The sequence below is a fragment of the Balaenoptera musculus genome, chromosome 2 (assembly GCF_009873245.2).
Source record: "Balaenoptera musculus isolate JJ_BM4_2016_0621 chromosome 2, mBalMus1.pri.v3, whole genome shotgun sequence".
Taxonomy (NCBI): domain Eukaryota; kingdom Metazoa; phylum Chordata; class Mammalia; order Artiodactyla; family Balaenopteridae; genus Balaenoptera; species Balaenoptera musculus.
The window spans coordinates 99,576,051-99,603,549 of NC_045786.1; the positions used below are offsets into that span (position 1 = coordinate 99,576,051).

At 36.6% G+C, this 27,499-nt stretch overlaps 1 protein-coding gene and 2 non-coding genes across 7 annotated transcripts; all 3 read right to left on the minus strand.

The window, feature by feature from the left end:
• Positions 1 to 757: 757 nt before the first annotated feature.
• Positions 758 to 27,499, minus strand: CCNB1IP1 (cyclin B1 interacting protein 1). 5 transcript variants are annotated; one of them, XM_036843466.1, is made up of 7 exons: positions 27,327 to 27,499; positions 24,076 to 24,153; positions 22,683 to 22,747; positions 21,259 to 21,365; positions 8,736 to 9,056; positions 3,468 to 3,801; positions 758 to 1,693 (listed from the first exon to the last, which is right to left on the minus strand). In XM_036843466.1, exons 5-7 carry the CDS (start codon positions 9,030 to 9,032, stop codon positions 1,491 to 1,493), a joined length of 834 nt encoding a protein of 277 aa, XP_036699361.1. In that variant the 5' UTR covers positions 9,033 to 9,056; positions 21,259 to 21,365; positions 22,683 to 22,747; positions 24,076 to 24,153; positions 27,327 to 27,499; the 3' UTR covers positions 758 to 1,490. The 5 variants fall into 5 exon arrangements, with proteins under 5 accessions (XP_036699361.1, XP_036699362.1, XP_036699360.1 ...); XM_036843467.1 differs by lacking the exon at positions 22,683 to 22,747; XM_036843465.1 differs by lacking the exon at positions 21,259 to 21,365.
• LOC118891557 lies at positions 21,660 to 21,807 on the minus strand. The gene has a single exon (XR_005019113.1). It is a non-coding gene; the product is annotated as a small nucleolar RNA SNORA79 (small nucleolar RNA).
• Positions 23,530 to 23,606, minus strand: LOC118891569. The gene has a single exon (XR_005019124.1). It is a non-coding gene; the product is annotated as a small nucleolar RNA SNORD126 (small nucleolar RNA).

Genomic DNA, 27,499 nt, shown 5'->3' on the forward strand with positions numbered 1-27,499 from the left:
TTTGCAGTCTATAAAATCTGTGTAATTAGCAATGAAATAGGGAGGGATGTTTTTAAGCTTTTAAGTCAAGATTTTTTTCATCCTCTTTCTCACACACCATTTTAACTTTGGGGTTCAGTAAAAAATATTTTTGAAGAGATTTTAATTCTATACCCCTAAAGAAGAAAACATTACTTGCTTGCTATTAAATTATGTAAAGCAAGGGCATTCACTTGCCTTTCTGCAATAACTAAATATAAAATATCCTCAAATGATTTCAGTATGACTTTTATTACCTAAAAAACAATGGAATTTGGAATTTAGGGTAATTCCATTGTAGTTCCTCCCAAACCAGTAACAATAAATCATAAAATCTAAGACGTAGAAAAGGCTGTAAGGATACTTTAATTCAATCCCTCACTTTACAGATGTAGAAACAAAGGCCCAGGAAATTTAAACTCAAACTTGCACAACTAACAGATGGAAAAGAAAAAAACTAGAACCTTGATGTTCTGCCTCCCCAACCAGTATACTTTCAAGTCTTGCCTCTAATAGGATGTAAACTTACTGAAAGTGTCCTTCAAATTTCTTTCTTGGCTCTACATTTTAAATAAGTTTCCTGTGATAGTAGTCAGAAGTGATCACTATTTAATAAAGAAAAACAAGGAATAAATCATTGAAAGAATTTTAATTAGTATAACCTCTTGAGATCAACACCACATTGGTAAGTTTTCTGCAGTAGAAGTGCATTCCTAAATAAGTAGACTCAGGGCAACAGCTAGCAAAAGAGTAAAGAAAGTAATTTTACTCTAAAATAAATGCCAAAAAGTCAACTTTACAAAATAATTTTATCAGTGTGTGAGTTATTTTTAAATAGAAATAGGAACTAAACATACATGCATCAAATTGTACCTTCATTCACTGACATGAGCACACCTGCAAACAAGTTAATACAAGGGCAAATACATTAAATATATACAAATAAATGTACACACCCAAGTAACAAGCTACAGGCTCACTCACTATTTCCTGAAACCAAAATCTTCACATAAACATACTGTCAAATGCAGCAAAAGAACAATGTAAAGGAACATACATATACATGTATGTATAAATACCAGAACCCAAAGTGACATGTAGCCATATAACATAGGCGCTTATATAGTATGTTTAAAAACATGGCCTAGTCAGAAATAGCCCAGACAGAAACAAATGGTGATCTACAAAACACCCAATAATATTGTAAGCTTTTCACTACCAGTGAAAACTCAACAGTGCACCCTAAAATTGAGTTTAATAAAACGCTTACGCCTTAAAGAATAGAAACAGAAAAGGAAACCTGATTCTAAAGCCACCCACCACTGCCACTGAATCTCTTATAAGCTGAAAATGTGAAGACAACTTCGAAGACTCAATACAAACACAGAGAGGTTGGTGACTCTTATCTAAAACAAAGATATTTACTAAATGAAATCACTGAAAGTAAACAGAGAAACATTCTGTAAGGTGAACTAAATTCTTTTTACTTTAAAGGCCCTGCTAGAGACTTGCTGCTGCTCTAATTCATTACTTGGGGAGGCAAAATTAAAAAAGCTGTTGGTGGGTTCAGGTGCTGTGGGAGAACCCACAAAAAATGGTCTGAACGGAAAATCTCCATCTCCACCACCCCGATTTTGAACTGGTGTACTGTCCAAAGGAAACTTGGAGTTGTTCCCTAGGAGAAAAATAAGGGAAGAACTTAAGCATCTATTTCCTTACAGATCTTTTGGAACAAAAAGACAAAGTCATTCAATAAATATTGTAACAGAACTCAACTCCTATGAGATGGATAAAACATAAACCTTGGATAATGAAAAGGGCTATGATGGTCCCCTCACCTGACCATAGTATATATACCATACCTTCTTCTGTGTGCAGTTTCCAATGATAGCCATTATCTCATCACCAAAAGTAATTTAACACAATGAAATACTTTAGTAGAGCTAGAATTTATAGTACCACAATTTCATTCATTATCTATTAATCTACATCAAAGGAATATCATATGTATTCGTGTGTGTGTGTAAACTTTTGTTTAAGAACAAATCTTTTTTTATGATTTCCATAAACACTCTGGAAAATATATGACAACCATGAAAACCTGGCACATATTTATGACCCGAGATCAATTAGAATAGCTTTAGAAAAACTGTACAATAGATCTAATAAAATAAGCATTTAACAACTTTCACTGAATGCATCCTTGGCTTTAGTTACATAACTAAAGGATAATGCTGACTATATCTGCTTCAAGCCAACGATGGTAGCAAGAGGTAAAAGTATTAAAAAGGTAACCGTGCACAAAAAGAGGAACAGGTAAGAACTGGTGAAAATGAAAGAAATCGAAATAAATGTGGATAGTGACAAGGAAAAAATAAGAACACCTATAATGCCCACAAAAAATAATACTTTGATTGACTATATGATTAACTGAAAGTTAAGAAGAAACTTATTTTTGTTTCGATTCTCATATCTGATACTTTTCATCTCATTACTTCATGCCTTTTCTAGGACATCGTCTCCTCCCCCACAATAAAATTCAAAAAATGAGGTTTTATAAAAATCCAGCTCAAGAATTTTTACTTTTTTGTGTGCCAAAATTTATTAACAGCATAGTAAAAACTATTGGATTCTGTTATATCAAGAGTAGTATAAAGGGGAGAACTCAGGAAGAGATATGAGATTCATTGCATCTGACAAGGCATCTAATAAGCAGAAAAGCTAGACTGTACATTTCCATGGGGCAGGAATCCTACCTGGATAATCCTTATATCCTCATTGCCTAAGATTATGCCTAGCAGCCTGGCACATGAATCATGTTTGATAAATATCTGATGAATGTATGAATGAATAAACAGAAGAACAAACAAACCAAACAACCGACAATAACTTAAGAACTGTACAATCAGTATTGTCATGTGAAAGAAACTAAAACATGACCTTCTCAGAGGATAGCAAATACTTAAGAGTGTGGGCTCTGAAGATAGCTCTGTGACCTTGACCAATTAAACTTTCTGTTCCTCAGTTTTCTCATCTGTAAAATAGGGATGATGATAATAACACCTACCTCATAAAGTTTTGAAAATAACACAAATACATGTAAAGTTATAATAGTCTCTAGCACTTAGTAAGGAATCATTAAATGGCAGCTAATATTATTATTATTATTATTGCAACTAAATAGCTTTTCATTTGAAGTGGCAATTTGCAACTTTAATTTTGGAATTATTTACTCTCTGTTCAAATAAATTGAAGATGTAACTTAAATGTAAGCAAATAAAATAGATAAAAGTAATGATGGGCAGGTTGAGATGCAGATGAAGAACTTAGAGCCTACTACCACTCTAAGTCTCTGGAGTCTCCACTAACTGCCTGGAATTATGCAGGGCACAGTGTGAAAAATCACTGATTTAAAGAACAGATATTGGATATTACATGTCATTTCTTACCTAATGGGAAGCCAAAAACACCAGACTGTGCAATCATAGATGGTTCAAGGGTACCATCTTGGTTAGCAATAGTGATATTTCGTAGCCTAAGGCTATCATAGAGGCCTTGGAGCTTTTGATACTGGCGATTTCTCTCCATAAGTTTCTCAGAGATGTCACTGAACTTTTTCTTGTATTCTTCTAGCACTTTCTTCATGGAGGTGACCTCCCCTTTCATAGAGGTCAATTCTATATCCTTGCTCTGTATTTGCTGCATATATATCTTCTCCAACTGTTTCAGATGGCCCTCAGCCTTGCTGAAATTGTATTCTTGATAGAGACGCTCCTGGTGTACCTGTCCCAAGAGAGAAAAGAAAGATTTAAGGTAATAAATGCAAAGTTGTATATTTTAACTTTATACTGATACAAACACAGAAAGAAAAGAAAGACACACATACTGAGATGTTATTGAAGTTTAGAACCAGGTTAAGAAGCAATTAGGATGTACAATAGGATGGTTATTATAGAAAATAATACGCCATGTCACTAAATGCATAGAAAAAAAATTTGGAGGAATATTCTCAAACCACTACCAGACTACCAAAAAGTATTTGTTTAACCTTAACAAGTGACATGTAGCCCAAAGGTTTCTAATATATAATAATATATTTCAAGTAATCCATAGTGTGGATAACAGATTATAAGATAGCCCCCAATTATCCCTGCCTCCTAGTACTTATATCCTCCCCTTGAGTGTGGACAGGACCTGTGATTAGAATACAGGAAAAATGACGGATATGGCTTCATCGGTACATTACATAAGAATATAGGGTTTGTCTTACTAGCACACTCTCTCTCTTGCTGGATTTGTGGAAGCAAGAGGCCAAATTGGAAAGGCCAACAGGCAGGGAACTAAGAGCAGCCTCTGGGCAATAGCCAGCAAAATACTGAGGTCACAGTGACTTTAAGCATAGACTTTACAACCTTCACAAAAATTAACTCGAAACTGATTACATATCTAAATGTAAAACACCAAAACTATAAAATTCCTATAAGTTAACATAGGAGAAAATCTAAATGACCTTGGGTTTAGTGGTGACTTTTTAGATAAAATACCAAAGGCACAATCTATGAAAGAAATAACTGACAAGCTAGACTTCATTAAAATTAAAAATTTCTGTTCCGCAAAAGACAATGTCAAGAGAATAAAGACAAGCCACAGACTAAGAGAAGATATTTGCAAAAGACACATGTGATAAGATATGTACAAAATATTTGCAAAAGACACATCTGATTAAGAACTCTTAAAACTCAACAATAAGAAAACAACCCAATTTTAAAAAATGGGCCAAAGACCTTAATAGACACTTCACCAAAGAAGATATACAGATGACAAAAAAGCGTATGAAAAGATGCTCCACATCATATGTAACCAGGGAAATGTAAATTAAAACAATGAGATACGACTACATACCTATTAGAATGACAAATTCAGAACACTAACAACACCAAATGCTGTCAAGATGTAGAGCAAAAGGAACTCTTTCATTGCTGGTAGGAATGCAAAATGTTATCGCCACTTAGGAAGATAGTTTGGCAGTTTCTTACAAAAGTAAACATACTCTTGCCATACAGTCCAGCAATTGTGCTCTTTAGTATTTACCCAGAGGAGCTGAAAATGTATGTCCTGCATACAGGTATGTATAGAAGCTTTATTCATAATTACCAAAAGATGGAAGCAATCAAGATGTCCTTTAGCAGGTGAATGGATAAATCTAACAATGGAATACAATTCAACACTAAAAAAAAAAGAACACCGTCAAGCCATGAAAAAACATGGAGGAAACAAATTCATATTAGTAAGTGAAAGAAGCCAATATGAAAAGGCTACAAACTGTATTATTCCAATTATATGACAGTCTGGAAAAGGCAAAACTATGGAGACAGTAAAAATATCAGTGGCTGCCAGGAGTTGGTGGTAAGGAGAGATGAATAGGTGGTGCACAGAGGATTTTTAGGGCAGTGAAACTACTCTGTATGACACTGTCATAGTGCATACACATCATTATATATTTGTCCAAACTCATGGAATGTACAACCCAAAGAGAGAATCCTAATATAAACAATGGACTTTGGTGGGTGATAGTGATGTGTCAATGTAAGTTCATCATTTGTAACAAATGTACCACTCTGGTGGGGTATGTTGATAACGGGGAGGCTATGCATGTGGGGGGACAAGACATATAGGAAAACTCTGCACCTTCCTCTCAAATTTGCTATGACCCTAAAACTGCTTTAAAAATAAAGTCCATTAAAGAGAATAAAAAGGAGGCCCTCAGTCTGATAGTTCATTAGAAAGTGAATGCTGCCAACAACCACATGAGCTTCGAGGCTGATCCTTCTCCAGTCAAGATTCCAATGAAACTGCAGCCCTTGTCAACACCTTGACTGCAGCCTTGTGAGACCCTGAGCAGAATCCATGCGTAGACTCTTGATACACAGAAACTGAGATAATAAACGTGTGTTGTTTTTAGGCCACTAAATTTGCTGTTTAAGCCACTAAACTTGTTATACATCAATAGACAACTACTACACACAGAAACCAATTTTGGCTTATCTTTGGATTCACTGTCCTTTAAATATTGACAGAAAGCGAAATATGACCACTCTTTTTTTTAACCATTTTTTAATTTGCCCATTCTATATAGTTTGATGTAACTCTTCCAAGTCTGGGTTACCAGTCCCTATTATGTGGTCCCATAGCACTTTCTACTTCCTTTATCATTATCAGCATGAAAAATGTATTGTAAATGTCTGGGTTTTTTCTTTATCACCACTAAACTGTAGCCTCCTTGAAGCTCCTTATATATTGTTCATTACTGTATACCCAGCACCTAAGATGGTGCATGAGATATAAGTGTTTCCTGGTATTCAAAAAACTATATGTTGAATATATATATATACACATATACATATATACATATATAGAGAGAGAGAATGACTAATAGGAAAAAAGTGAATAAATGAAGTAGAGAAAAATCATTACTGGCTACTAATTCATTCACTGGTTTCCACCACATCTGAAAAGATGAGAACAATACCACATGTTCATGTTCAATCAATACTACCCTCCAAATTGGAATCTACTTTAAGACAGAGTGCCTATTCATTCAGTCAATAAGTATTTACTGAGACTTAAGACCAGTAATGATGGTCACTGAGGACCCAGAGAAATACAGGAATCAAAACTTGACCTAAAGAGCTCTCCTAACTAGAGAAGATGAACAAATATATAAATAATTACAATACAGGATAAATAATACAACAAAGGTAAGCATAAGAAGATACAGGATCATGTAAGAGGAACACCTTACCTAGAAAAATATAATGATAATATTTACTTGACAGATGACAAATAGAACCTTTAAGAAGCATTATTATAAATGCATATACAAGATATAACAATATACTCAAGGACATGATAAAAGTTCTCCACAAGAAAACCTTTCTAAGAAGGAGCCAAAGGCAGAAATCAAAAAGGGAAAGAAATAAGTATGTGAATTTGAAGATAAGAATGCTCATCACAGCATTTTTAAAAATAACTTACAAATTATGATACAATCCAATCATTAAAATTATGATTACATCAAATACACAAAAATTTTAAACTTCTGTATGTCAAAAAAATCAATGAAGACTAATAAAAGGTAAGTGGAAAAAAAATTTCTAGCAACATCTGAGTTAAGTATATGTATAGAAAGAATTCTTTCAAATCAGTAGGGAAAAGACTACAGCAACTAAAAAAACAAACTGAAACAGGCAATTAATAAAAGAAAAATACATTAAAAATACAAGAAAATGTGTTCATCTAAAAGTCATCCAAGAAATGAATATTCAGAGAGCAATAAGATTCTATTTTACCCATATCTAATTGGTGAGTAGAAAGTATGGAGAACAAGCACCCTCCTACACTTCTTAAGGGAACACAAACTGACATGATCTAACTGGAGGGCAACTTAAAAATACTACAATTATTAAAACTTTGAAATGTTTAAATCCACTTTCAGGAATTTAAATTTAGCAAAAAATTAACAATATGAATTTAATGATAACTGCTCATCACAGCATTTTTTAATAATGGAAATAAATTATGATATATTATGACCATTAAAATTATGATTATAGAATGGCTAATTTTTAAATATTTAATAAAATGCTCATAACAGGCATAATATATTATCAATTTACCTGGCCACAGAAACAGTGTCTGTGGTATTACCCTATTTTTGTACAGACAAAATATATATATTATTTTGTCTATATACAAAATATATAGACCATATATATATATATATATATATATATATTTATACGCAGAAAAAGTCTAGTAGGGACTTCCCTGGTGGTCCAGCGGTTAAGACTCCACACTCCCAATGCAGGGAGCCCGGGCCCAGGGAATTAGATCCTGCATGCCACAACTTAAAGAGCCAGCATGCGACAACTAAAGACCCCACATGGGGCTCCCCTGGCGGCACAGTGGTTAAGAATCCGCCTGCCAATGCAGGGGACACGGGTTCGAGCCCTGGTCCAGGAAGATCCCACATGCCATGGAGCAACTAAGCCCGTGTGCCACAACTACTGAGCCTGCGCTCTAGAGCCCGCGAGCCACAACTATTGAGCCCACGTGCCACAACTACTGAAGCCCGCACGCCTAGAGCCTGTGCTCCGCAACAAGAGAAGCCACTGCAATGAGAAGCCCGCGCATCGCAACAAAGAGTTGCCCCTGCTCGCCACAACTAGAGAAAGCAGCGCGCAGCAAAGACCCAACGCAGCCAAAAATAAATAAATTAAATAAATAAATTTTTTAAAAATAAATAAATAAAAAATAAAGATCCCGCATGCTGCAGTGAAGATCCTGAATGCAGGAATGAAGATCCCGAGTGCCGCAACTAAGACCCAGGGTAGCCAAATAAGTAAATAAATAAATATTTTAAAAAGAGAGAGAGAGAGAGAACAAAAAAAAAAGAGAAAAAGTCTAGCAATACACAAACAAAAATATATCAACATTGGTCATCTCTGAGTGATGGAATTATGGATGGTTTTTTATTTTCTTCCTTTTGGATTTTCAACAATAAACATATTACTTTTGAAAAAAAGAAAATGTATTAAAAAGAAAGTTTTCCATACATTCATTAAAAAATAAATACAAACACAGCGAAGGAAAAACATTAGAAGCTTTCACACGTGCCTCAAATCATACTCTCCAGAGAAACTAGCCTAAGCACTAACCTGATACGTCCAGAAGGCCAGTGCTCGGGAGCTAATGTCCAACACAATCTCTGGTCGAAGTCCCGCCAATACCATGGCTTTATATTCCTCTGATGGACTGAGTTCTGTGCGGACAATATCTAACTTTCCAGAAAGAGTACTGTTGCAGGCAGGGCAGATAGCTGGTGAACGACTAAACTCACCACTGCCATGCTGATCACAGAATATATGAGAGCAGGCAGTGACCCATGCATAACCAGAGAGCTTGATGCGACACTTACGATAGTTACAAAGCAGCATGTCTTCACACAAAGACATAATAGATAATAAGGTTTCCAGATGCTGAAAAGAATCCAAAAAAGGGGTAAATGAAAAAGTCAAATTGCAGTAAAATTAAATAAATAGATAAGTAAATAAAACATGTTTTTATTCTATTATGACAAAATAATGTACCTTTTATTAGGCTTTTGTATTTATTATAATAAATATATAATATTGATTTCAGTCACCCAACAATACTGGGTTCCTTCTTTGTGCAAACCACTACCAAGGCCAAGAAAAAACTTTTTAAGGAAAAAGTTAAAGACACAGGTGGTTCCACATCTTACTTACAAGTCAAAAATAATATGTTCACGGAAAAAAAAAGGCTGAGGAACATTTACAAAGTACAAACAAATAAAAATTAAATTACTGCTTTTTGCCATTCCTCAACACCTAAACAAAAATCCAAATTTATTACCCATTCATAGTTCTCTAGAATATTTTAGTATCACTTCTCACACTTGGCAGATATAAAAGTCCAGGCACTGATTTCAGGCATTCTTTAATGCAAAGTATTTTAAGTTATGTTTTTAGGTTTTCATATATGCTGATTCCTCAGATTCTTTACCTGTGCTGCCTTGACTAAAAAAGAGTAGTAATCTGATAGTATTAAATGGAAACTAACCTAATTCATCCAAGCAGTTGACATTATGAAGCCTGAAAATCTATATAAAAGCAGGTTTTAACACCAATTAAACAACTCACCTATTAATATAAATACTATTCAATGCTGCACTTCTATTTCAAACATTTGAAAAACCATATAAATACACAAGTTATTTTTCAATATAGTGTTCACTGTTACTGGAGTTTTACTAATCCAAACTAGGCAGCAGTATTCTGAATATACCGAAATTAGTCATATATTGTATAAAATAATAGTAACACACCAATTATACACCAAGGGAAAATGGTCACATTTATGAACTGATAAATTCCGTCAAGAATGTTGCCTTGGTCATGGGGTGAACAAGGATGCTCTGACACCTTTACCCCAAATGCCCCAGCTGAGGGTGTCTCCACAGGTACAGGCACCTGGCGGCCGGAGTTAGGAGGCCTATTTTCCCTCCGGCAGGGCAATATGCCGAGGGGAAGCAGAAGAGATGGAAACGGTTTGGAACCTGAGCCCCTTCTCAGGCAGAGCGAGAAGCGCAGCTAATTCCAAATTTTCCACAAGGTGGGAGAAAGAGCCAATTCAGTGAGCTGTCCAAGTCAGCGAGGACCAAGTTTTGAGGGTTAGACTCACGGAAACTTCAAATTCGCAGCCCGCTTTCCGCGCTCGAAAGAGAAAATACTAACAACACTAATACCAATAAAATATCTAACCGGAGGCGCCCAGAAAAAACGCGGGAAAACGCCGTTGCCTCCTCAACTCCACGACGAGCGAGGACTCGCCGCGGGCGTCGCCACTACGTCTGAGGGCGCATGCGCGGAGTCGCCCGGGAGCCTGCAGGGGGCTGAGCGCCCGGGTCACCGCCGCTCAGGATTCTGGGACCCGCCGGGCTGTGGCACCTGCACTGTGGGCGGTGCACCCCCAGGTACGTGCATCTCAGAGAGCGAATCTGACTGGGCCTGGCCTAGGTTTCCCACTTGGGAGCCCCGTAGATACTGTCATCGTGTGCTCTTTTCAGCCCTCGACTGGCACAAGAGTGACATCCTAGCTGTCATGGGCCTAACATTTGAGGTCAGAGCGGAGTGGGTACAGTTGAGAAGCTAACAGCCTCTGAGTACCCGCAGGTGTTTGTCCTGGGAAAATTTGGGGAGTACCGACTGGGCAACAAACACTTTCTAAGTATTTAAGGGAAAAAGCCCCCAAAATTGTGTGATACCTATAACTTGACGCCTAACACCTCTGTGTTGAGGTAGATTCTGCCATTTTTTAAATCCATCTTGAAATAGACATCTTTCCAGCTTTTCCACATCCTCTATATAGTATTAAAGAACTTTTCTTGATTCAGAGTCTGCATTATGATCATTCATTACAGCTCTAGGAACGAAGCGATAGGATCGGGTGTCACAGCTTTTTTGAGGTCATCTGCCTGTGTGCTTTCCTGGACCTGCTTGTAATTGTTTAAATATCTGTACTGGCTTTATCCTAATGCTGTTACTTGTCACTTTTTCTGTTCTGTGCTTACTGTATGACTTTCTGCTCAATCTATGAGTCTATTAGAATTCATATTAGAAATTAAGCCGAGAGCTTGAGGGGTCCTCAGGATACATGCCTTAATGCTGTCTTTTGTCGCCACCTTTCCATATTATATGAAACCAGTATGAATTAGTAACAGAAACAACCCAATAAATCAGTAACACAATGGACACTAAGCCCTGCAAACCCCTTTATGGGTTGTGAATCTGTATACTAAACCTTTCTCCTTCAAACAGAAACCTATCCTGATTAAACAACTTTCTGCTCGTTTTTTGTCTATTTGCAACTAGTTCATAGTAATCAGGGTCATCTTGGCCTTTGTATACTTTTCCTAAAACATCTTCTGACAGTTTAGAATAGAAACTCAATTCTAGTGGTACAAAATAGGTTTGAAGAAAATTAGGGGTTCATGTGTAAACCATGTAATCCTTAACATATTCTGGTTATCTGAGCCTTTTGTGCATTTTCTGGTTTTAACTATGCCAAATGTAGAAATATTACTTAAAGTACAATAAAAGGGTATAATCTCATTTCAAGTTATAAACACAAAGCATTCAAATTCTACCAGTACCTAACTTTATGATCCTAGCCAAGTTACCTTTGTGCTGCAGTATGATCCCTTCCTGCTTCTTCATCAATATCGATTCCCCAATGATACTGATTCCCCAGACCTTAGTGTTACCCACACCATTTTCTCTCTAAATCAGTTTCCAATTTCCAATCCATTTAGCTAAAAGCCTGTATGAATTAAAACACACATACACACACACACACACCCCACACACAGATTTTGGGATGGGGCAAGAGAACCTGTTTTGCCAGATAGGAGAAAAGGGGAGTGGCTACAAAGTCTTAATATCCCAGTAGACTGGAACACCAGGAATTGACCTGTTTCTTGGTGGCATGTTGTTGGGAAAACTAGTAAAGTAGTCTTGTTCAGGCTTGAGGCAGAAGCAGGCCTCTGCTTGACCTGTGACCCTGCCTGGACTGCGCGCCTGCTTGCACACCTAACAATTGCTGCTAGCAAGTCAAGCGGCGCTTACAAGAACAAAGGGAGTGGGTCTTGGAATTTCTTGAGTCCTGGGGACCTGGCCAGTCCCCCATGTTCTGGAAAATCTTGTGAGTCATATGGTGAAACCAACAGCATTGTTAAAGTGAATCCAGAGCTGCATTTTTGCACACAAACTGATGATATCAGTTTGCAGCCTGGAATTATAAACGGAAGCCCCCAGAACTCCAATCTGAAGTCTCACTTGTGGGGTGGATGCACCGTCCGGGACCCTTCCCAATTGGGGCTCCAGATTGCTGTCACTCGGGACTTTCCAGCTGCTGTTTGGATCTGGAAGTAGGTGTCGGCCCAATTCGGTGATGTATATCCTGTTATGTTTCTCTAATATTCTTATTCCTTTCCTTCTAATGACTGTATATTAAAATTAAGTTTAATCACCTTTCATTAAAGAATTGATTAAAGCTGTTTACTTATGTGAAACAAGTGGTTATTTTGCCAACGAATCCAACAAACCTTAAAACTGAAAGCAGGCTTTTGGCAAAACACGTGTCCTGTTCTCTCATGACATAGACAAAACCTTCAATGGCTCATTTCTAAGGTGCTCCTGGGGATGAGACCACTGAAATCAATCAACGCTGGGATACAGAGACCCATCCACCAAAATGAGATCTTTAAAATATTGGTTTTTATTATTAAATATCAAGCTTATCAAAAATGTATGGAGAATGACCACCACTCAGCTTTAATAAACCCAAAGCTTTCTCACATTTGATATTTTTAATGAGGTAACAAATTACAGATACAATTGAAGCTTCCCCTGTGTACACCTCAATCCACTTTCCTCTTACCTCTTCAGAGGTAAACAAGCCAGATTTTGGTGTTTATCATTCTCATGCATGCTTTTATACTTTTAATATATGTATGTACATCAAACTTTGTTGTGCATATTCTTTTTTTCTTTTTGTCAGCTTGTGTATTCAGAGCCCAATGGAGAGTGGCTCTTTCTCACATGGGTAAACTTACATCTCAGAATCTCCAGTGAACACCGTAACTGCCTTGTAGACTGAGTATTTATTTCAAGCTGACCAGTCTAGTGTCTCCCTATCACATTTTAATAAGAAGCACAGAATTGTGAAAGGTTGTGGGAGGCATGTAGGGAATTATTAAACTGTTCAGTGACAAAAGGCACTGATGATACCCTGATGCCATCACACTAATCATAGGAATAACACGGCCAGTGGATTGATGATACTTAAAATCGAACAGACAAAGTGCCCCCACTTGAAGAGTGCCAGACTGGGCACAGGTGCCATTTGCTTGTGACACTCCTTTTCCTGTATTTTCGGGACTGACCCACCCTCTTTATGATGGGCAATTCCCTCTTCACCTCTTTATTATTTTTTTGAATTTTTGAATTTTATTTTATTTTTTATACAGCAGGTTCTTATTAGTCATCCATTTTATACACATCAGTGTACACATGTCAATCCAAATGGCCCAATTCATCATACCACCACTCCCACCCCCCACTTTCCCCCCTTGGTGTCCGTACATTTCTTCTCTGCGTCTCTGTCTCTATTTCTGCCCTGCAAACCGGTTCATCTGTACCATTTTTCTAGGTTCCACATATATGCGTTAATATACGATATTTCTTTTTCTCTTTCTGACTTACTTCACTCTGTATGACAGTCTCTAGATCCATCCGCGTCTCTACAAATGACCCAATTTCGTTCATTTTTACGGCTGAGTAATATTCCATTGTATATATGTACAACATCTTCTTTCTCCATTCGTCTGTCGATGGGCATTTAGGTTGCTTCCATGAACTGGCTATTGTAAATAGTGCTGCAATGAACATTGGGGTGCACGTGTCTTTTTGAATTATGGTTTTCTCTGGGTATATGCCCAGTAGTGGGATTGCTGGGTCATATGGTAATTCTATTTTTAGTTTTGTTTGTTTGTTTGTTTGTTTAAATTTATTTATTTATTTATTTTTGGGTGTGTTGGGTCTTCGTTTCTGCATGAGGACTTTCTCTAGTTGTGGCAAGCAGGGGCCACTCTTCATCACGGTGCGCGGGCCTCTCACTATCGCGGCCTCTTGTTGTGGAGCACAGGCTCCAGATGCGCAGGCTCAGTAGCTGTGGCTCACGGGCTCATTTGCTCCGCGGCATGTGGGATCTTCCCAGACCAGGGCTCGAACCCATGTCCCCTGCATTGGCAGGCAGATTCTCAACCACTGCGCCACCAGGGAAGCCCTACTTCAAATATTTTTTGAGTATCTATTCTGGGCCAGGCGTTACAGATAAGCAAGTTATCCTGCTTTCATGGAGTTTACAATCTAGCAAACAATCAAAGAATAATAGAAGAAAATATTTTACTCATTTTTTTTTGCTGCCTCTTGCATTTTTGAAAGTTGATTCTATAAACCATTTCTATAAACCATTTTAAGGAACCTCCATACTGTTCTCCACAGTGGCTGTATCAATTTACATTCCTACCGACAGTGCAGGAGGGTTCCCTTTCCTCCACACCCTCTCCAGCATTTGTTGTTTGTAGATTTTCTGATGATGCCCATTCTAACTGGTGTCAGGTGATACCTCACTGTAGTTTTGATTTGCATTTCTCTAATAATTAGTGATGTTGAGCAGCTTTTCATGTGCTTCTTGGCCATCTGTATGTCTTCTTTGAGAAATGTCTATTTAGTTCTTCTGCCCATTTTTGCATTGGGTTGTTTGTTTTTTTTAATATTGAGCTGCATGAGCTGTTTATGTATTTTGGAGATTAATCCTTTGTCCGTTGATTCGTTTGCAAATATTTTCTCCCATTCTGAGGGTTGTCTTTTCATCTTGTTTATGGTTTCCTTTGCTGTGCAAAAGCTTTTACATTTCATTAGGTCCCATTTGTTTATTTTTGTTTTTATTGCCATTACTCTAGGAGGTGGATCAAAAAAGATCTTGCTGTGATTTATGTCAAAGAGTGTTCTTCCTATGCTTTCCTCTAAGAGTTTTATAGTATCTGGTCTTACATTTAGGTCTCTAATCCATTTTGAGTTTATTTTTGTGTATGGTGTTAGGGAGTGTTCTAATTTCATTCTTTTACATGTAGCTGTCCAGTTTTCCCAGCACCACTTATTGAAGAGACTGTCTTTTCTCCATTGTATATCCATGCCTCCTTTTCATATTAGTTGACCATAGGTGCGTGGGTTTATCTCCGGGCTTTCTGTCTTGTTCCATTGATCTATATTTCTGTTTTTGTGCCAGTACCATATTGTCTTGATTACTGTAGCTTTGCAGTATAGTCTGAAGTCAGGGAGTCTGATTCCTCCAGCTCTGTTTTTTCCCCTCAAGACTGCTTTGGCTATTCGGGGTCTTTTGTGTCTCCATACAAATTTTAAGATTTTTTGTTCTAGTTCCATAAAAAATGCCATTGGTAATTTGATAGGGATTGCATTGAGTCTGTAGACTGCTTTGAGTAGTATAGTCATTTTCACAATATTGATTCTTCCAATCCAAGAACATGGTATATCTCTCCATCTGTTGGTATCATCCTTAATTTCTTTCATCAGTGTCTTATAGTTTTCTGCATACAGGTTTTTTGTCTCCCTAGCTAGGTTTATTCCTAGGTATTTTATTCGTTTTGTTGCAATGGTAAATGGGAGTGTTTCCTTAATTTCTCTTTCAGATTTTTCATCATTAGTGTATAGGGATGCAAGAGATTTCTGTGCATTAATGTTGTACCCTGAAACTTTACCAAATTCATTGATTAGCTCTAGTAGTTTTCTGGTGGCATCTTTAGGATTCTGTATGTATAGTATCATGTCATCTGCAAACAGTGACTGTTTTACTTCTTCTTTTCCAATTTATATTCCTTTTATTTCTTTTTCTTCTCTGATTGCCATGGCTAGGACTTCCAAAACTATGTTGAATAATAGTGGTGAGAGTGGATATCCTTGTCTTGTTCCTGATCTTAGAGGAAATGCTTTGAGTCTTTCACCATTGAGAATGATGTTTGCTGTGGGTTTGTCATATATGGCCTTTAGTATGTTGAGGTAAGTTCCCTCTATGCCCACTTCCTGGAGAGTTTTTATCATAAGTGGGTGTTGAATTTTGTCAAAAGCTTTTTCTGCATCTATTGAGATGATCATATGGTTTTTATTCTTCAGTTGGTAAATACGGTGTATCACATTGATTGATTTGCATATATTGAAGAATCCTTGCATCCCTGGGATAAATCCCACTTGATCATGGTGTATGATCCTTTTAATGTGTTGTTGGATTGTTTGCTAGTATTTTGTTGAGGATTTTTGCATCTGTATTCATCAGTGATATTGGTCTGTAATTTTCTTTTTTTGTAGTATCTTTGTCTGGTTTTGGTATCAGGGTGATGGTGGCCTCATAGAATGCGTTTGGGAGTGTTCCTTCCTCTGCAATTTTTTGGAAGAGTTTGAGAAGGATGGGTGTTAGCTCGTCTCTAAATGTTTGATAGAATTCACCTGTGAAGCCATCTGGTCCTGGACTTTTGTTTGTTGGAAGATTTTTAATCACAGTTTCAATTTCATTACTTGTGATTGGTCTGTTCATATTTTCTGTTTTTTCCTGGTTCAGTCTTGGAAGGTTATACCTTTTTAAGAATTTGTCCATTTCTTCCAGGTTGTCCATTTTATTGGCATAGCGTTGCTTGTAGTAGTCTCTTAGGATGCTTTGTATTTCTGCGGTGTCTGTTGTAACTTCACCTTTTTCATTTCTAATTTTATTGATTTGAGTCCTCTCCCCCTTTTTCTTGATGAGTCTGGCTAATGGTTTATCAATTTTGTTTATCTTCTCAAAGAACAAGCTTTTAGTTTTATTGATCCTTGCTATTGTTTTCTTTGTTTCTATTTCATTTATTTCTGCTCTGATCTTTATGATTTCTTTCCTTCTGCTAACTTTGAGTTTTGTTTGTTCTTCTTTCTCTAGTTCCCTTAGGGGTAAGGTTAGATTGTTTATTTGAGATTTTTCTTGTTTCTTGAGGTAGTCTTGTATAGCTATAAACTTCCCTCTTAGAATTGCTTTTGCCACATCCGATGGGTTTTGGATTGTCATGTTTTTGTTGTCATTTGTCTCTAGGTATATTTTGATTTCCTCTTTGATTTCTTCAGTGATCTCTTGGTTATTTAGTAACGCATTGCTTAGCCTCCATGTGTTCGTGTTTTTTACGTTTTTTTCCTTGTAATTGATTTCTAATCTCATAGGGTTGTGGCCAGAAAAGATGCCTGATATGATTTCAATTTTCTTAAATTTACTGAGGCTTGATTTGTGACCCAAGATGTGATCTATCGTGGAGAATGTTCCATGCACACTTGAGAAGAAAGTGTAATCTGCTGTGTTTGGATGGAATGTCCTATAAATTTCTATTAAACCTATCTGGTCTATTGTGTCATTTAAAGTTGTGTTTCCTTATTAATTTTCTCTCTGGATGATCTGTCCATTGGTGTAAGTGAGGTGTTAAAGTCCCCCACTACTATTGTGTTACTGTCGATTTCCTCTTTTATAGCTGTTAGCAGTTGCCTTATGTATTGTGGTGCTCCTATGTTGGGTGCATATATATTTATAATTGTTATATCTTCTTCTTGGATTGATCCCTTGATCATTATGTAATGTTCTTCCTTGTCTATTTTAACATTCTTTATTTTAAAGTCTATTTTATCTGATATGAGTATTGCTACTCCACCTTTCTTATGATTTCCATTTGCATGGAATATCTTTTTCCATCCCGTCACTTTCAGTCTGTATGTGTCCCTAGGTCTGAAGTGGGTCTTGTAGACAGCATATATATGGGTCTTGTTTTTGTATCCATTCAGCAAGACTGTGTCTTTTGGTTGGAGCATTTAATCCATTCATTTTTAAGGTAATTATTGATATGTGTGTTCCTATGACCATTTTCTTAATTGTTTTGGGTTTGTTTTTGTAGGTCCTTTTCTTCTCTTGTGTTTCCCACTTAGAGAAATTCCTTTAGCATTTGTTGAAGAGCTGGTTTGGTGGTGCTGAATTCTCTTAGCTTTTGCTTGTCTGTAAAGCTTTTGATTTCTCCATCAAATCTGAATGAGATCCTTGCTGGGTAGAGTAATCTTGGTTGTGGGTTCTTCCCTTTTATCACTTTAAGTATATCATGCCACTCCCTTCTGGCTTGTAGAGTTTCTGCTGAGAAATCAGCTGGTAACCTTATGGGAGTTCCCTTGTATGTTATTTGTCATTTTTCCCTTGCTGCTTTCAATAATTTTTCTTTGTTTTTAATTTTTGCCAGTTTGATTACTATGTGTCTCGGTGTGTTTCTCCTTGGGTTTATCCTGTATGGGACTCTCTGCACTTCCTGGACTTGGGTGGCTATTTCCTTTCCCATGTTAGGGAAGTTTTCAACTATAATCTCTTCAAATATTTTCTCTGGTCCTTTCTCTCTCTCTTCTCCTTCTGGGACTCCTATAATGCAAATGTTTTTGCATTTAATGTTGTCCCAGAGGTCTCTTAGGCTGTCTTCATTTCTTTTCATGCTTTTTTCTTTATTCTGTTCCGCAGCAGTGAATTCCACCATTCTGTCTTCCAGGTCACTTATCTGTTCTTCTGCCTCAGTTATTCTGCTATTGATTCCTTCTAGTGTATTTTTCATTTCAGTTATTGTGTTGTTCATCTCTGTTTGTTTGTTCTTTAATTCTTCTAGGTCTTTGTTAAACATTTCTTGTATCTTCTCGATCTTTGCCTCCATTCTTTTTCCAAGGTCCTGGATCATCTTCACTAACATTATTCTGAATTCTTTTTCTGGAAGGTTGCCTATCTCCACTTCATTTAGTTGTTTTCCTGGGGTTTTATCTTGTTCCTTCATCTGGTACATAGCCCTCTGCCATTTCATCTTGTCTATCTTTCTGTGAATGTCTTGCATGTTCTAAAACTACTAAATCTTCTCACACAACAAATATCAGTTGGCCATATTTTTAATTCATTGTTTTTGAGATGTAAAGTTAATACACATACCTCGTATTAATTTATTTTAACAGCCAAATGCTACAAACCACAATTTATTCATTCATTCTTCTAATGGATATTAGTTCCTGGCTTTTACAATTAAAAATACGACTGCAATGAACTTTCTGTACATGCCTCCTTGAATACACATGTCAAGAATTCTTATAGAATATAATACTCAAAGACCAGGTATAAGCATCTTCCAATAAACTAGATGTTGCCAAACCATTCTCTAAAGTAGTAACATAAATTTCACTGCCACCAGCAAAGATGAGAGCCCACTACTCCAGCCTCGGCAACACGTTTAAGTGTCGAGGTTGTTTTGTTTTGTTTTGTTTTCATTTTTGCCCGTCTGATGGCAGTGAAATAGTATCTCAGTGTTGTTTTAATGTGGAAATCTTATATTACTAGTTAGATAAAGCATCTTTTCATGTGAATTACTACTCAGGGATCCTCATCTCTGTATTGTCCATTCATATCCTTTGATCACTTTCTTGATTTAAATGGAGACTTTGTCAGTTACATGATGTGCAAACATAAGTTTGAATTTTAGTGTATACAAATTTATCGATCTTTCCTTTTTGTGCTTTATGTGTACTCCAGTGTCATAGTCTTTGCTTTTCTACAGGTTTAAAGTTTTGCTTTTCATTTAGATCATTCATAGATCTTTAATCCATTCTTCCTAAGAAGTCTGGATAAACTCTGAAAGCACAATTTGTGCTTACATATCACTTATACCATTTAACTGCAGGTTACTTTACCTTTCAAAATGGTATTTTTACCATGAAGTTTGATTTTGATCTTATTCAGATATTTTAAGTACATATTGGCTATATTATGAGTATTTATGCACCACGTTTCTCTAAGAGCTTCAGAGATAATAATCTTCCCCCCTTATTATCTTTGAATCTGACTGTCAGCATCATCTACTCTAATACTAATTTGATACTTATATTTGTTTTAATAGAAGAATCTAAAGAATAGGTTTCATATTCTAACAGAAGTTATTATAGTTGCATACCATTTGTGTGATTCTGGCATAAGCACAAGTATTAAATTTCATTCCAAAACACAGTGAAGTATACCAAACTTCCAATATTTGGATGTATATTTTGTATCCCTTGCATGTTAAATATACCCTCATGGATGTAAATAAAGAATATAGGGCAAAAAAATCTGTAAAGTATAATTTAGCCAAAACAATTGAGAATATTTCAACATTAAATATAAAGCAAAAAAAAAAAAAAAGACTTTTTAATCATACCTGAGTGGTATGTGCAATTTAAATCAATGAAAAATTTCCAATGAAATGTACATAATAAAAGATTTCCTACTAAATATTAGTAAGCTTTTATATATCTATTCCTCACATACACAGTTTGTTTTGGCAGCCATTCTTCATTGCCTCTTAAAGGATCAAGCATCATAATCAGATATTAAGTAGACTCATTGGTATCCAGATAGTTTATACATCAGAGTCAAAATTTAAGTCCCAGTTATTCCATGTAATTGTCTTGCTGAAATGCCATTAAAATGGTTGTTATTTTCCAGGGATTAAAAAAAACAAAATTCTATGGAAATTTTAATTAACTTAAAATATTTTTTTTATGATGATGAAAGCTTGATGGTATTCACATTGCTTAATTTGTGTCATGTTTTATTTATTTATTTATTTATTTATTTATTTATGGCTGTGTTGGGTCTTCGTTTCTGTGCGAGGGCTTTCTCTAGTTGTGGCAAGCGGGGGCCACTCTTCATCGCGGTGCGCAGGCCTCTCACTATCGCGGCCTCCCTTGTTGAGGAGCACAGACTCCAGACGCGCAGGCTCAGTAATTGTGGCTCATGGGCTTAGTTACTCCGCGGCATGCGGGATCTTCCCAGACCAGGGCTCGAACCCATGTCCCCTGCATTGGCAGGCAGATTCTCAACCACTGCGCCACCAGGGAAGCCCTACTTCAAATATTTTTTGAGTATCTATTCTGGGCCAGGCATTACAGATAAGCAAGTTATCCTGCTTTCATGGAGTTTACAATCTAGCAAACAATCAAAGAATAATAGAAGAAAATATTTTACTCATTTTTTTTGCTGCCTCTTGCATTTTTGAAAGTTGATTCTATAAACCATTTCTGGTAAGAAAAGTCAGTGTCCATCTTTAATTTGAAGAATCATCTACCTTCATGCTGCAAAGAAAAAGATATTTTTAATACTTCCCTGAAATGTGTGAATAACTACTCAATAGAAAACTGAGTAAACCATTTAAAATTTATACATGAATGACTTCAGAGTATAATGTTACAATAACTCCCAGAATCAACTGACTAGAGCTCTTTCTTTCATAGCCCTAGATCAGTGCTATTCAAAAGCAATTGCAATCAAAATGTTCTCTATACATTAGATCCTCATGTTTTAAAATTAGTGGGGTTTTTTTTAATCACAGGTATATTTTCTTAACCTAGAATCACCACCTGCTTTGCAATTGTTTGACTCCGCAAAAATCAGATGGCACTAACGGACAGCCAACCCATCCTCATGGTGCCCTGAGTGAAGACAAGTCAGGTTAGATATATGACAGACTAAAATCCCACTACTTAAGGCTCCAAGGAGTGAGAGGAACAGCCGTCAAATATTATCTCTAATCATTTTAATAAACATTTTAATAAATGTTTTAAGAAACATCACTACAATCACTACATCTAACTTTTTAAAAAGTCAGTCAAGAACTAGAACCATTAAGTATCAACTGGACCAGCTAGATAGACAAAAAGAGGAATTAGGTGACAAATAAATTAGTGCCCAAAACAAGATTAATTAAGAAAATGTTATTGGAACAGTTATATAGGGATATACACTATAGACCTTATTACCATACTTTGCCTAATTCTGGAACTAAATTAGGCTTTGTGTGCTAGGGGTAAAGATGATGAGGGATAGACCATCTGGCAGAAAGATGTACATAAGCAATAAAAACAAAGAATTTCTGATAACCTCTTAGGCAGATGTCAGAAATTGCCAGGTAGTACAGTCTAAGATAAATATAAACATGGACTCTGATGATAAAATAGCTAACATCTATTGAGCATTTACCACATGTTAACAATGTTCTAAGCCCCACACATTTACTATCTAATTTAATCTTCCAAATTAAGTATTATTCCTTTGAGTCAGGTACTATAATTATCACCTTCTAAGACAGAAAGACCCTAAGACTCTGAGATGTTAAGAAACTTGCCAAAGTTACACAGCTGCTTAAGTGATACAGAATGGGTTTGAACACAGTCTGACTCCAGAAGCCATGTATAACTACTATGCTAAGCTACCTCTCAACATGTTTAGTTGACTTTTTAAAAATTGAAATTTGTAGCACCTTAGCAGCTAGCCATGAAGTCACTAAGCTGAGTTCTCACAGATTCATATGTATATCAAATTTCTCAATTTCAACATAAGCCTTACCATAAAACAAAAATACTATTATTATCTATTGTATATCCAGGACTTACAGCTCCCAAGAGTTCCAGGCTGGGAAAGAAGTGAGACTCCAATCTAGTCTCCCGAAGTTTCATTTCTGCAAAAGACACAGCCAAAAGCTAAAAAATTATTTCAAGTGCTGATGTTACTTTGAATTATTTGTATTTCCTATATTTCACCCTCATATGTAACCCCATTCTATGCTGAAACTTGCAGGTACAAGAATATGAGCCTGTCCCACCTGGGTTGCTTTAAATAACTTTAAATTATACATGAATATCATAAAGTCAGAAAATACTGGTTAACAAGATCACCCATACAACCCAATTCTAAAGACAATAATCCCTTGTATTTGAGTATATCCTTTCAAATGACTTCTCAAGTAAACATAAGCATATAAAAATGTTTAAGCAGAAAAAGGATTATACATATTGCTCTGTAACTTGTTTTTAAATTAATGTATCATGAATACTCTTCCATTTCAAGAAAGACAAACCAGTATCATAACTTTTAGTGATTGTATAGTATTGCATTTTATTATTTTGATTTTAAAATTGATTTAACCAACTCTGGGGTTCTCTTAATCTTATATATATAGACTAACAAAATAGTGATTAGTTTAATACTGTCAAGTTAAGTAGTTAATAGAATTATACCAGTTATCAGTGTTTTTTCTGTACTGTTTGAATTATTAGATTAAGGATTCTAGACCCAAGTTCTGTCTATCTCAAAGAGATATCACAAAAGATCAAACCACAACAAAATGTTGTAGTAGCAAATTCATAATTCAAAGATTTAAGAATTACCTAACATCACAGGCTAGATTCCAGTAAAAATTTCAAGACGCAGAATTCAATTCCAGGTGTTTACCCTAGGTTTAGTCTGCTCAGAGCATGTGTTTAATCAGGGCGATCAGCTGAAACATGAACTTAACATGCGTTTCACCATGGCAAACTGCAAATGACTGACTGGTAAAGGACAAACCACCACCAGCTCCTCATCCCTAAACCAGGGAAACTCTGTTAAGGTTAGAACTAAGGCCCCTTCAACTACCACTACTTTCAGCCACTAAGAAAATTGAGCCCCCAGGGACTTCCCTGGTGGTCCAGTGGTTAAGAATCTGCCTTCCAGTGCAGGGGATGCAGGTTCTAATCCCGCGTGGGGGAACTAAGATCCCACATGCCACGGGGCAACTAAGCCCGTGTGCAGCAACTACAGAGCCCACGTACTCTGGAACCCGTGCACCACAACTAGAGATAAGTCGCGCACCACAGTGAAAGATCCCACATGCCACAACTAAGACCCAATACAGCCCCCCAAAAAATAAATATTAAAAAAGAAAGAAAGAAAATTGAGCCCCCCCCAAATTGCTAGGTGATTAGAAATTCAAATGAGGTAAAAATGAAGGTTTTCTTTTATACTTACCTGTGGTATCAAATGAATCCAGCTTGTATCTAGGAATCAAGTTGAGCTATAGGATTTATCAACTATCTGGCATCATCTCTGGAAAATAAAAAATTAATAAATTTTAAAATATTCAGGGGCTTCCCTGGTTAAGAAAGTGGCATAGTGGTTAAGAATCTGCTTGCCGATGCAGGGGACACAGGTTTGAGCCCTGGTCCAGGAAGATCCCACATGCCACGGAGCAACTAAGCCTGTGCACCACAACTACTGAGCCTGCGCTCTAGAGCCTGCGAGCCACAACTACTGAGCCCACGTGCCGCAACTACTGAAGCCTGCGTGCCTAGAGCCCATGCTCCGCAACAAGGGAAGCCACTGCAATGAGAAGCCTGCACACCTCAATGAAGAGTAGCCCCCACTCGCCGTAACTAGAGAAAGCCTGTGCACAGCAACAAAGACCCAACGCAGCCAAAAATAAATAAATTAAATAAATAAATCTTTTTAAAAAATATGCAAATGCTCTGACTATAAGACTTGAATGCACACCAGCCTACTCCACACCAAGTCACACCCATATAACCTCAAGGAAAATTAACCTCAAAGAAAACTGTTCATTCTTTATTTGAATCTCCATTCAGCAGTATAAATTGACCCATCTACTTGGAGGATGTCATCAAATGCCCAAACTCAGTATCAGACTAGGGCAGGACTTCTGTACAAGCTCCGCTATTTGTATAAATTTAAAAGTTTGGGTAAAACTGTACGATAAATCTAACCAACCTCTGAAAGGTTATAAAAGTCAACAGTCTAACAAAAGAATAGGTATGCAAAAAGAAGGAGCCGTGTGCTGGCTGCAAACAGAGCTTGGCAGCCATGGGATAAATGGCATGGGTTACTGCCAGTCTCTCCAAGTTCACAGGGTATGTGATTGCAGAAAACACTCGTAACCACCACAGGATAACCACAGTCATTAAATTCACAAAATCCTTTAAAAAAAAAAAAAAAAAAAGGAAGGAGCTAAGAACTCCTAAGAGTCAAATAAATGAGAAGTCAACGTAAAATAGTCAGCTTTTTTTCAAAGCATGTTTCAATTTCATTTGAGCCAGTGTCAATTATATTTAACCTCTACTTCTGTTAAAGTTTTATCACAGTAAACTAAAGAAAACCTTCCCTTGACATAGCAAATTTGAATGAGCATTCTTTGGAGCACAAATCGGCCACAAGATGGCACTGTAAGAAAGAGGCTTTAATTTGTTCTTCCAGAGCTTGAGTGTAATCTGAACTTTTAGGTGAAACAGACTGGACACAAAGCTCATCACCTAAAATGATGAGTGAAACAGACTAGACACAAAGCTCATCACCGTAAGCAACCTTCATACTATTCCCTACTCTTCACCTAATTACTAACTAGAAAATTCTATTACATTTAATGATCATTTAAAATTATTAACTACACGTTACAGTTATATTTTTATCATGTTCCTTTTCACGCAGCAATGGGGAAATTTAAAACTCCACAATCTCAAATACAATCTAGCTAGAAAGACAACACTCATGAAAATTAATGTCTATGGTAAGTACAAAATAAGTGGGAGAGAGAACCAAGTAATGTTAAGAAGAATCATTGGTCAAGGAAGGCATCATGAAAAAAAAAGGTAGGTCTTGAATGAGCCTCAAAATTGCACTTAGAATAATATTTATTATATATATGAGAGTTGCTAAGAGAGTAATCTCAAAAGTTCTCAACACAAGAAGAAAAAATGTGTAACTAGGTGTGGTGATGGATCTTAACTAGAATTATTGTGGTGATCATTTTATAGTATATACAAATACTGAATTATTATGTTGAACACCTGAAACTAATATAATGTAATACATCAATTATATCTCAATAAAAGAAAAATTGCACTCTCCAATAGGTTAACACCACATACAGCCTAAATTTAAATTAAACTAAAAATTAACTTCTTCAGTCACATTTTGATTGCTCAATAGCCTCATGTGGCTGATTGCTACCAAACTGGATAGTACACATATAGAATATTTCCATCATCACAGAAAGTTGTGTTGGACAGCAGTGCCTTAAAGGGTGGGTAAGACTAAAATAAGCTGACAGAAAGGAAGTAGTAGCTATCGTTCTTAAATATTCCTACAATCTGTCAAGAACTATTGAAACCATTTCAAACTTTACAACAAAAGTTTTTCTCATATTTACAAGGAAATTTGAGGCTCAGCGAAGTTAAATAAATTTCAAAAGTCCATCTAGCTATTAAGAGCTAGGATTTAAACCCAATTCTGTCACAACTCCATATTTTCACTTCACAATGCCACTTCCTACGTGAAATAAGAAGCAGAGCTACAAAAGATGGTTTGCTTTAGAACGTATTAAGAATGGCATACTGGCTCAATAGGTCAGAAAGAAAATGAGGTGTTTTAAGTAACTCAGAGATATAATCAAAGTGTTATTTTACTCCTTCTTGTCCTATACTTGAATGGTGCTTTAATTATTCAAAATGTATTGGAGATCAGCAGCATGAGAAATTAACTAAGGGAACATAGGAAGCAAAACTTATTGCGAGATTTCACCATTTCTTATTGTGAGAGTTTCAACATTGTCTAACCTCAAAAGTCCATGTCCAAGTACTTCTTACACAAAAATAATTATAGATTTAAAAGTGTAACTTCTCTATTTGTCTCATCTCACAAACAAAACCCAGATTGCAAAGGGCCTGGTCTTTGTGTCCTTGGCACATAGCACAAAGCCTAGCACATAAATCCTGATGATATATGATGCCTTTCCCAATGTGTGATGCTCCCTGCAGGATTCTAGTCACGCTTCAGCAAGTGTTATTCTACCACCTGAAGGCCATTGTATATTTACTGAGTTGTTTAGGGAGCTAAAGTAAACATTCTGTAAATACCCCATTAACAATCAATGACCTGCTCATTTTGTTTCCTGTGGCAATAAGTTCTTCAAAGGACTGGTGCTCACGGGCGAAAGGTACATTTTACATGTGAACAGATGCTTCATGAGGCCTGATACCAACCACAAATTGCTAATACTGAATCAGCTGATGCTTCTATTTTAAGGTTATGTTATCACTCAATTTTACTCAGTTCCATTCCAATTTACTCAGTGCCTACTGTGTATCTCACACTATGGGATACAACGGTAACTCGATGAACCTATCTTTTTTAGATAGAAAAGGCACATACACATGTGAAACAGAGAACACTTTAAGGCACCATATCTTGGTCAAAGTTCAAGTACTTACGTTTATGATCCCATCAGCGCTTAACCATTCCTACTGAGGATGTCCAAATCCAACCCCCCCTGATTTTTAGGGGTCTACAGCAGATGTTGCAGAGGCTTTCACACTGCTGCTTCTGGGCTGGCACACATGGTGCTGAAGACCTAGGCCTTCCTTCCTCAGTGGATTCCATCTTC

Excerpts from the sequence above, each read along its gene's own strand:
- CCNB1IP1 (XM_036843465.1), bottom strand. The coding sequence starts at position 22,745 with ATGAAACTTCGGGAGACTAGATTGGAGTCTCACTTCTTTCCCAGCCTG. Across the intron at positions 9,057-22,682 it reads GCCTGGAACTCTTGGGAGCT|CATCTGGAAACCTTATTATC; the intron begins GTAAGTCCTGGA and ends GATTCTTTTCAG. Across the intron at positions 1,694-3,467 it reads TGTTTTTGGCTTCCCATTAG|GGAACAACTCCAAGTTTCCT; the intron begins GTAAGAAATGAC and ends TTTTTCTCCTAG.